The 11,392-nt window shown below is 52.7% G+C and overlaps 1 protein-coding gene across 1 annotated transcript; it reads right to left on the bottom strand.

The window, feature by feature from the left end:
• LOC143161495 (peroxynitrite isomerase THAP4-like) lies at window positions 1–7,176 on the bottom strand. Its single transcript, XM_076340581.1, has 4 exons — window positions 7,067–7,176; window positions 6,119–6,228; window positions 4,649–4,752; window positions 1–333 (listed from the first exon to the last, which is right to left on the bottom strand). The coding sequence occupies exons 1-4, from the start codon at window positions 7,174–7,176 to the stop codon at window positions 214–216; spliced, it is 444 nt and encodes a 147-aa protein (XP_076196696.1). The 3' UTR covers window positions 1–213.
• Between the last annotated feature and the right edge of the window lie 4,216 nt (window positions 7,177–11,392).

Here is an 11,392-nt window from a genome sequence, read left to right as displayed (position 1 = left end):
TAAAAATAAAAGCTATTTATTTATTTTTTAATATACCATTACAGAAACATCTGAGTAACATTCTCACAACAGGACGGGCAGCTCCGCGGCCCTGGGGGCGAGCGCAGGCAGCCAGCTCCGGGGTCTGCCATGCCGTGCTCCCGAGCTGCCGTTGCTCTCGGTGCACGACGCCCCGCTCCTCACCCTCGGCGGGGAGACCCAGCCCTCCCGGTGTCAGGGCGTCACCTTTTTGTAGGTAATGTGGAGGTGTTGAGTCATGGGCTGCGTAGTGGTTGCCATCGAGACAGTTTGTTCGAGTTTCCCATCGGAATTGAGCCTGAATTTTCTGGTAATCTAAAAAGGAGGGGAAGAAAAGAAATAACAAAATCAAGCAAACAGCAACCACAGGCTAAATTCCTTACCCGCGCTTTCTACCTTCCCATGCCATCCTTCTGTTTGCTGTCAATGCACCGCAGATGGAAGGGTATGCTCACTACAGCCATGCGAGTAAACGAGGAGAAATTTTCTCTCCTAAAGAAGTCAGCCCTTTCCAAGCCCCAAGACCATTATCCACAGAGCAATGCAGTGTCCTGGCACTACTACTGACATCACCTCAGCACAGACAGGCCAACACCCCTCCACCAGAAGAGCGGCTCCTGGCTGGCGGCTCAGGGAGTTGCTCTGCGCTGGACGACATCCCCAAGGCAGCTCTCAAAACCACTCGGGCTCTCTGCAGGTCACCACACCGTGCCAGACTAAGGCCTTGCTCACGCTACATAGGGAGATGGGAGCCTGCCGAGCCTCGGCTTGCACCTGCAGCCAGGCAGGGGTTCAGCCCCGGGGCAGGAGGGAAGAGCACTGCCATCCTTCAAGAGGGTTCGACAGGCAACATCGTCCCCATCCCTCCTCCCGAGCAGGCTGCAAGTCTCTCTGTGCTGCACCAAACCTCAGGAGAGGCAATCAGGGGTTGCCCTGTGGAGCTGGACCACTTAGGTCCCGTGCAAGCAGACGCTTGAACCCAGGCTTCAGCGGCTTCCAAACCGGAGGAGGGAGTGGCTAAGCGTCCACAGTGTTCAGCCCAGGTTGTAGGTCTGCTCCTCGGTGTTGCCAAAAGAAAGGAGAAAAGTGGGACCATCCTTTTTGAACCTCAGCTCCTGTTCCGGAGTAACGCTCTGGCGGGCGTCACTCCAGCTGCCCGGCCCGGCAGAAGAAGGGCCACGTAACCGTGTGGATGACACCAGGGCACGGGCAGCCCCCCGAGTGGGCGCTGCTGTAAGGAGGCAGCTTGGCACAGACCCCGCGCACCCAGCACTTTGGCCCTTTGCGCGATTTCAGCACAGAAGTTGCTCCACATCATCCAGAAGAGCTGTTTATACTGCCTGGTGGCCACTTGCTGCTTCCCATGCCAAACACAACCCCAGGGGTGAACAGAAACAAAGTCCTGGGGACAGCAGGATAACCTGCAAGCACGATTAATGTGCAGTCACTTAAACCAGCCCCATTTAGAAATTCCTAAAATGCAGAGGCTTTTGCAAATGCATTCGTTTCCAGTGAAGGTCACTCAACGGCACGTCCACGAGCTAGCGCCAGTCTGCGTGCTCTGAGACAGCGTCCTCGCCGTTAACACATCTGTTCCTACGCCGCAGTGTGCCCTTAATGCCAATATCCAACACGTCCTCCTTCCGGGAGGTTATTGCCAGCTGAGAGCGAAGCTACGCAGGGCTGTGGGGGACGCACCGCTGTTCTGACGTTCACGGGGGCAGCAGCAGGAACAGGGTCATAAGCAAATGATGTTTTGACTGATATCTGCTGATCAGATGGGGCTTTCTTTGTAATGCATGACAGTGTTCCTCAAATACCCTAAGCAGGAAAAGGCAATTAAAAGGAATACGGCAGACGCTCATCTTTAACAAGAAATTATCTCACAACGTGTGACCTTAGCTCAAGGTTCCTGAACGGCCCATTTTCTTCTGAATGGACCACTGCAGGTCAGGCAACGAAGTCTGAATGCCAAGAGGAGGAAACGAAATGAACTGGGCAAAAAGAAGAGGGGGAGTTTCCCTTAAAAGCGAGCTTCAGCCAAAGGCTGGCTGATGGTACCGTGGGAGGGCAAGCTCTGTGTACACCTGAGACGCACAGGCAGCCTGCCACTTCCCACACAGGAGAAGAAACATGAAGCACTGGGAAAGGGCTGTGGGAAATTGCTGAATTCAAGGTAAGTGACATCCACGGCTCGCCCCTCCTCCACAAATCCAGTCATTTTATCACAGAAGACAACGAGGTCCACCAGGCACCATTTACCCATAGTAAAACCATACTGACTGTGCCTAATCACCTTCTCCTTCATATGTGCAGAAATCTCCAGGTGCTGAAGTGAGGCTGACCAGCTTGTAGGTCTCCAGGCTGACCTTCAGGCACTTTCTGAAGACGGGTGACCCACCTGCCACGGGTCTCCAGTCACCGGGAAATTCTACTGATCTCCATCACCTTTCAAATATAACACAGCAGCCTTGCAGCCGCATCAGCCAGTTCCCTCAGTAACCACATACTGCGAGGACAGTCTTGAAGTCTAAAAGTATTTTAAAACGTGCCTGTTCTCCAGACACTCACAGGGGAACATGAGCAGGGTGTTTGAAAACAAACCCGGTCTAAGAGTGCTCCTCCGCTCCCTGCAGAGCATCTCTTATCTATACACACACAGTGGGAGCTGAGAGCCACTCGCTCCTCAGAGAGGTAAACAGAGTCTGCTTTATGCTGCAATTGTGCCTTACGTCCCACCAGCATCGCCTCTAGCAGGGACAGACCCCCAGGGACTGCTCCTCTCTGTCCATGCGGGGAGCTCCTCCCATCTCAGCAGGGCCACGCCAGTGAGTGCCTGCAACACAGCCCTGACCCAGGGAACAGGTCTTCCTGCCTGAATTATGGCCTGGCCAAGCCACAGCCATCCCAAATAACTTTTCAGCGGGAACACAACATTATGGTGAAGTTTTCTCAGAATGAGCAACTAAAGCAGCAGCACATGTGCCCGTCTCACAACACTTGTAGTCTCTTCATTTCCATGGGCAATTTACGCTGTTCTTGGTGAAGGTGAAAACGCGCTGGGAGTTGGTTACTTGCCATACCCTCCCATTCCACATCCTCCTTCACCAGCAAGGGCCTCCCAGATACTATGACCAGTACCTGGACCTGAACTGCCCTCAGGTGCCAGATGAGCATGGTCCTTCTGCTCGGAAAGTTCCCTCTTCCAGCCCTCAGCCAAAGCCAGCCTTGCAGCCATCAACCAGTAAGACATCCGCTCGCTTTCTGTTGCTTTCCCCCTCTCCTCCTGCCAGTATATCTGCTCACGTTTCAGGCAGTGACTCTGAGAGGGCAGTCCATTTTATTTAAATGTTTGTAATTAAGAGCTCCGCTGCCTTGGTGATATCCATAGTATTTAATGGCTTTATTTCCCCTGCTATAGAAAGGAGGCAATACAGCTGTTCCTGGGAAAGGAGAAACCCAACAACTTATAACATGCATCTGAAGGCAGGGGAGTTAGGACTGCCTTTCCGGAGTTAGAACATTGTTTGTGTAGGCACATACAGTTTTTGGCACATCGGTGAATTTAGGGAGCACTCTTATGACACTGGCTGCATCTGCATAAAGTTGTGCTCTCAGTTATCTATGGGTCGGTTTTATAGCGCATAAAAACTAGGTTGCAAAATTAAGCCTTAAAGTCCAGAAGAAGACAATACTGTATTTGCTGCAAAGTAGCGTCTTCTCTCCCGAGAGCCACACCTCACTTGTCACCCTTCAAAAATTGCACTCGGTCACTTGGTTCACATGTTATCAGAGAAAACAAAACAGATGCAAGAACATGCCAGTATCTACTCTTCCTGAGAGCTTGTTCAACCTCGCTGTCTTTCTCAGCTGCTAGTCAACCAAGACAACTTCATATGTGACAGCTAGGATTCCAGCGGTGACCTCAGTATGCCACACTAACTCCAGCAGTGCCATCTTACTCAGAGCTGGTTGTACCCCATCCAGCTGTGTCAACAACAAATCGCCGCTACACAAAAAAAAAAAACCCAACAGTCTAAAACCAAGAAGCAGTCAACCAAGACTGGAGCTGACAGCAAGTGCCAGCCCTGCCAAGCAGCCACAGATGGCAAGAGAGCCCACAGCAACTTGTGAATGCCCTGAAAAGCAAGCAAGCAAGATTTGCAAAGACAAGGTGGAGCTCCAGTGAAAGGCAGGCGTTCCTAAAATATCCTGATGAGGCCTAATACCGGCCATACCTTACGTGTGCACCCTCATACTGTAAGTAATCCAGAAGACCAGCATTAAGAAGTAAAGGTGCAATACCCTGCCGTGCAAGGGTATTTAGGCAAGACTTTCCTGTTCTCTTCCCTAAGTACCTGCTACTGGCCACTGCTGGAGACAGGATTCTGGGTTGGCTAGTCTGATTCAGCACATCAGTTCTTATCTTAACAATCCCTCTGAGTCTTGTAATGTACGAAATATCTTCTGAAGGCCGTTACAGAAAGGATAAGCCAGGATGCCATGCAATATTTCCAAGAACTCCTGATGGCAGTCTGTAATTAAAGCATGCTAATCAACCTATCCTCCCAACTAGACGCCTTCTGGGGCTAGCAATACTATGTGAATTGCTCACCCCATGTGCACTCACCTGCTCTACGTGGGGCTTCTTGGCAAAGGAGATCCTGGCTATGGAGTGAGAAGCTATAGACAGCTCTTGTCCATTCACCTCCCCTTCCTCCACCTCCACCAGACCTAGTGAGAAGCAAGGTCATATATATTATTAGGCTACAAAGGTTACTTAATGATGTCACAGTTATTAGGCTATGTAATAAACCACCACTCTCCCTGAAGAACGATTCTATTTGACCTAGCACATATCGACAACTGTAAATCCACGCAACCTCAGGCATGTAATGCTGCTGAGAAAAATCTAGCCAGACTGACTGACTTACCCGTGTGGGATGACTATCACATTGCAACTGGCAGTTTTCCCTTCAGCACCTGCTCTGGAGTTTTACATGCAAATTTAAGCATCAACTGGGTTTTAACACTCTTTCACTTACAATAATTTAGATGGGGTTCTCTCTCTCATTCAGTCCCTGTAAGGTGTGTAACAAGTGCCAAGGCACATCCAAACAGTGGGAGATTCTCCTAGTTTAGGAGCTAAGAAAGAAGACTGCACTGAGATTACTCTCCAAGATTGTTAAGGGAACAGCAGGAGAGAAGCTCCCCTGCTACAGTGCTGCAGAGGCTCTTGGTAGTGCCACAGCCCGGGCAGGGTCTCTAACAGGGAACCTGCTGTATCGGTCACACCAAACACTCCTGGACGGAGGGGCTGCAAAGCACCACAGCCCCACCTTGCCAGGGCCACAAGCTCTACCCTGCACTGCAGAATCAAATACAGCGAGCGTTGACATTGGTAACAGTTTAAGTGGGTTGTTAAATCCGACCCTCTTTAGAAGGAGCAGCTGGCCAAATATGACACTACCAATAGAAGGAGGACTCTAGACACAGGAGCTCATGAACCAAGGCATGCACCTCTCTACTGCTACCACAGGGTCAACTGTGGCCAATCCACAGGAGCAGCGGGAACTGAAGCATCTTATCTGTACACGTTCCCCCTGCCTCCCCACAAAAAAAAAAGACTAGGATGCTACAAAGGCATCAAGAATGTCGCTGGCCACTTATCACCTGCCATCGTTAAGGCTCAGACTGCAATTCTTGTTACAGAGGCAGGGGTTCTTTTGGTTTACAAAGCTACGTCTGCAAATACCAACATATCATTTGAGGAAAGGATACCCCTCGAGTCTCCTGCATGAGCGGTATTTCGACTTGCAGTCCTTTCCTGTCACAGAGAGCTAGAAAGCCACGCCGTCTGGGCAAAGCCACATGGCCAGTCCTAGAAACTCAGTGCTTTTGACACAAGCTCATTTATTAATTTGTTTTCACTGCGGGTTCAGCGCCAAAGAGCAGTGATGCTGCTCTTTGGCGCTGAACCCGCAGTGAAAATAAATTAAATGAAACTGTGAGAGGTGCAATAATTTTCTGGAAAAGTGATGAAATGGCACAGCAGGGTAAGGACCTCTTCTTTTCCCCAGCGTGGCTATCAGGTGTGTACCTGTGTTCTGGGCACTGATGAAGGCCACCTTATTAGTGTCAGGTTTGAGGCGGATGAATCCACATTCTCGGTGCATGGGCTTCCTAGTGTCCGGATGAAAGGCGTTGAACCTGAGGGGAAATCAGAATACAAAAGCTGCTGTTTGTTGCACTGAAAATACAGTGTTTGGCCTGGTATCGTCTCAGAGGAAACGGTATTTTATCTAACCACATGATTGCCTGCAGCATTATTTGAAGAGTAAAAGACTGACAACGCTTCACGGTTGGGAGATGTAAACGTGTAAAAATATAGTTACTTTACGGGCACAGCTTTTTCTCAGAGCTTCAGTTAGTTATTTAAGTTCAAGCTTCAGATTTTCCACAGCTCCAGGGTCTTTCTAAGAGCTAGCTCAGAAACCCCCTCAGGAAGTCAGACATTTCACAGATGCTGAAGCCATACTCTGTCTCAGATAGTTCCTTTTCTCAAATAAATATCTGAAATTACAGTATAATCTTTATTTAGCTTTTAAACCTGGCAAGTTGGGTTTTTTGTGTATTACATGCTGCAGGCAGTAACAGAGCAGACTTATTTCTCCCACCACCCCCTTCAAAAAGAAAAAAGTTCAGCTCAGATTCTTCTTTATTCTTCATGAGGTCTTAGAGTTGTATGTTTGGTCACCCATAATGTGGGTGCTTACATATATCATGCACATTCATATGTTGTGTTAGTGCTACAGCATTCCTGAGTCTACACAGGTAAGTGAATTAAACAGCAGCTTAAATACAATGGCAAGCTAGGTATCTATATAATGTAGTGGACTATCCTATTGGTGTTTCTTTATTCTAGACTAATCTCTTTCTTTTCATACTCTTTTTCATAGGATTTCCCATTCTGCATCCTTCTACAGGAAAGGAGACAGAGGCAACCTGGGAGCTGCTGCTGCTAAGTCTGCACCCAGAACTCCCTCACACGACAGCAGTTTCCACACGTGCCTCTGCTGTGCAACTGGGATGTGCCTGCTGGGAACGGCCAACACCAGTCGCCTCGGCCACCATGACCTGTCCTGGGACTGGAGACATGCTGTATCACCAGCTGCCACCCCAAAGGTAACAGGGCAAGTATGCAAGAAGAGCTTGACCAAGGGGCTTGTCCAGGCACTGGCACGTGGCAAGCTGGAATAGTTATTTATTAAAGAAGCACTGAGAGCTGAAAAGTCCAAAGCAAGAGTTTCCTATGTGAAGTAAAATATAATTAATCACGCAGAGTCGACATTTCCTAGAAGACCAGCAGCACAAGGTGCAGCACATGGCACCCCTACACATGGTACAAGAAATCTGTGGGCTTCAAGGAACTGGAGACGAGGACAGGGGAGCACAGCTAAGACATGCAGTTAGGGAGGAGTTTGGGTGCCTTGCAGCTGCTTCTGGCTCCCCGGTGTCCTCTGGGTACAAATACACAAATTACTCCTCTTGTTTGGCTTTGTCTCTGTATAAAGGATGTCTCCTTTTAACCATGTCATTATAGGAGGAACCAGGAATGACTTCTATTGGTGGTGCAGGGCTGCATCCCTGCTGAGGCATGTGCTAGCATCACAGCCCCTGTGCTCTGCAGCCAGGAAGCCAGGTACCCTACACAATCGTGCCTCATGGTGGGATTATCTACAATCAAAGGAGGAACGAACTTAAATCAGGCTTCTTTCAGTGCTTGGAGTATTGAAGAGACATATGGACTGCCTTGTAACAGTCAAGTGGCACTGCTCCAGGAGCCAGGGAGGCACAGGGTCTCTGTCCTCCAAGCCTGCTGCCTATTTTCCTGACACTTCCCAGAGCTCAACAGCTCTGAGCTGTTTATCTCCTTGGCAAAAAAAAAAAAAAAAAAAAAAGGGACTCAAATCAGCAACTGTTCAAAAGTTGGAGAGGGAGATGTAGACAGAGCATGACTGTTGGAGCTTTGTTTCTTTTGGAAACTGGACTAAAAATGCCACATGCTGAGCTGGCAGCTCTATCACAATGAATGGCCATCGTGGTGCTGCCCTGGCGTGGCTGCTGCTGCTGCAGGTGCCGGAGGCTGTCCCGTGCCGGCTCGCTGCAGAGCGGGGAGGATGCCTCCCTCCTTGGGTGGGAAGGCATTCAAATGACCTGGCGAGGGAGGACACGTGCCCTGGTCTGCCAGGCAAAGGGAGTCCCTCCCGCATCTTCCCCCCACGCCCCAAAAGCATCGTTTGGGCCCGTTTCTCCAAGGAGTTCCCGTGAAGGATGCCTCCTTCCAAGGGGCCTTTCCTGAAGCGATGCCTCTTGCCCGGTGGAGACAGAGGCCAGCAGCAGCTGGGAGGGAGGGAGCATCTGTGGTGGAGGCACTGCAGCCACCAGCCCTTCCCTGGGCAGGGCCGGGAGCGCATCCCCGCAGGGGCGAGCAAACTGGCACGGAAGAAACCAGGCATGGCCCCTCTCAGCATCCCCGGTGCTTTTATTTCAGAGGGAGTCCGGGGCCCCGCTCAGAAGCGGAGCCAGGGGAGGCGGTTCGCGTGGTCCCCTGAGCCCGGCTCTTCCTCCCGGACCCTCCGCAGCCACGATGGATCTTCACTGGTCTCTGGCGGGTAGCGGAGCCGGCTGCGCCCGTCACTGTCCCACTGCCAGGACAGGCTCCGGACACGCTGGCGGGGCATGGGGGGGCTGCGCTCCCCACCCTCAGCGGAGAGTCTCTGGCGCTGGGGACCTCTGGGGCCCCGCTGCTGCTGCTGCCGCCGCCCCTGCCGCCACGGCCCCATGTAGGGACAGAAGCGGCCGCGGCGACGGCGGGCCACCCCAGCACGCTCATCCTCTACCTGCAGGCGGCGGATGGCCATGATGGGCCCCCGGCAGAGCGGGCAGGTGGCAGCGACGGCGGTGGCAGCCCAGCGCTGGATGCAGGCATGGCAGAACGCATGCCAGCACGGGTCCACGCCAGCGGGGCCTTCGAGGGGACCCAAGCAGATGGGGCAGGTGTCCCCCCACGGGGAGCTCCTGGCGGCTCCCGGCGCTGCCGGCTCATGCCTGGACGCCTCCAGTGCTGCTGCTGGGACTTGGTGTCCTCTCAGCTGCTGGTGGGTCTTGATGTCTTGTCTGCTGCTGGCAGGACTTGATGGGTGCCGCTGGCAGGACTCGGTGGCTCCTTGGCTGCTGGCAGGTCACAACGTCTGGCGTGCCGTTGGCAGGACTCGATGGCTCGGGTGCTGCCCACAGGACTCGACGTCTCGTGTGCCGCTGGCAGTACGTGGCACTGGCATATAGAGCTGCCCATCGCAAGTGACATCATGAGGTGACTGTGACTCTCTGGTGACATCACAAGGCTCTCGGGGGCACACCCGGGGGCACACCTGGGGGCACACCCAGCCTCAGAGACAGACCCTGTGATGCAAAGCCCATCTGGCAGCGTGCTTCACACCTCCGCGTTTGCTCAGGCCCCTTCCAAGTGGTCCCTGTTGCTGTTGGTTGTTGTGCCAGCATCACACACTCACAGTGTTGGGGTTGGCAGGGACCTCCGGAGGTCATCTGGTGCAAGGCCCTGCTGAAGGAGGGCCACCCTCAGCCGGACGGACCCTGGGCACCACTGAAAAGAGTGCCTTCAGATAGTTATATATATGGAGAAGATCCCCCGAGCCTTCTCTTCTCCAGGCTGAACAGTCCCAGCTCTCTCAGCCCCTCCTCACTGGAGAGACGTTCCAGCCCCTTCCCCATCTCAGTGGCCCTTCACTGGACTCTCTCCAGCCTGTCCTTGTCTCTCTTGTCCTGGGGAGCGCAGTACTGGACACAGCCCTCCAGGGGTGGCCTCACCAGTGCTGAGCAGAGGGGAAGGATCTCCTCCCTCGCCCTGCTGGCAACGCTCCTCCTCGTGCAACCCAGGACACCGTTGGCCGCCTTTGCTGGCTCAGCTTCAACGTGGTGTCCACCAGGACCTTCTCTGCAGAGCTGCTTTCCAGACGGGCGCCCCCAGCGTGTCCTGGTGCCTGGGGCTGTTCCTCCCCAGGGGCAGGACTTTGCGTGTCCCTTGGTTGAACTTCAGGAGGTTCCCATCAGCTCATTTCTCCAGCCTGTCGAGGTCCCTCTGGGTGGCAGCGCGATCTCCTGGTGTCTCAGCCACTCCTCCCACTGTGGGATTGCCAGCAAACTTGCCGAGGGTGCACTGTGCCCCATCATCCGGATCACTAGTGAAGAGGAAGAGGATCAGACCCAGTACTGACCCTTGGGTTACACCGCAAATGATCGGCCTCCACCTAGGCTTCGTGCCACTGACCAACACCCTTTACTTAAAGACCTAGAGCATCAACTTTCAAAATCACTTCTTCACAGAGCAGAGACTATTTGCAAAGTTCTGCCTCCCCCAAGCCTTCTGCTGTCTCCAAAACCATGAGAAGTTTCCGTGCTATCGTTCATTGGCCCCAGTTAGCATTTTCATCTTCAAATACAGGACCTCTGGAATATAACGTAGGATCTGTTGAATTGTTTGCCGCCTCCTCCACTTTTCCTGAAAATACCGTTGCAGCACTACGTGCTGAAACCGCCTGTCTGAATCATTTTGCGCTCCCTGCAAACACACTGAGGACGCCGCCGCGAAGCTCAGAGAAGCTCGGGGAGCCACCAGAGCAGAGATTTCCAAAGCCGCAAAGGTTTTAAATCCCTTTGGCCGAGGTGGGTCTTGGGTCCCAAAGGAAGCTACAGGTGCAAACCAGAGCCATCGTGCCATCACGCAGTTTCTGCACAATGGTTGGCGTCAGAAAGCTTGTGAGAAAGAAATGTCACCGCCAAGGCCTTCCCTAGAGCCGCACACCCACCACAGAAAGCCTTTGGAGACAATCGATGGAGAAACGCAGCCACAACCGTCGCTCCTGCCTCTGCTGTAGACCAGAAGCAGTGCTAGACCTTTGCCTCCCTCACCGCGGAGGGACTCGATGACAGATTTCATGAAGGTCAAAGACTGCATCATGACTCCCGAGTCAGAAAAAAGAACTGCCGAGAGCGATCCCCACTGTTCGCAGTGTCTCTTGCTGCCCGTTGGCTCACAGTTGTCACCCAAACTCTTGTGGTACTCTGCACTGAAGCTAGGTGAGGTCTGGTCCTGACCTCCAGGACTGCCCCAAATGCTTTCAGGTCAGCTGGACGGCACCATCAGGATTGGGTCCTGCGACAGTTCTCTCCGTCCCACCGCAAGAGGTAGGTGCTCGCTCCAAATATCTAAGCTGAGTTTCATTAGGCGGGAGCTGGAGTTCTCGGGGTCTGTCCCTGCCGTGCAAATCCATTCCTGATCCTGCTGCTTCCG

The sequence above is a fragment of the Aptenodytes patagonicus genome, chromosome 6 (assembly GCF_965638725.1).
Source record: "Aptenodytes patagonicus chromosome 6, bAptPat1.pri.cur, whole genome shotgun sequence".
NCBI classification, from domain to species: domain Eukaryota; kingdom Metazoa; phylum Chordata; class Aves; order Sphenisciformes; family Spheniscidae; genus Aptenodytes; species Aptenodytes patagonicus.
This window is presented reverse-complemented; position numbering and strand designations above follow the sequence as displayed.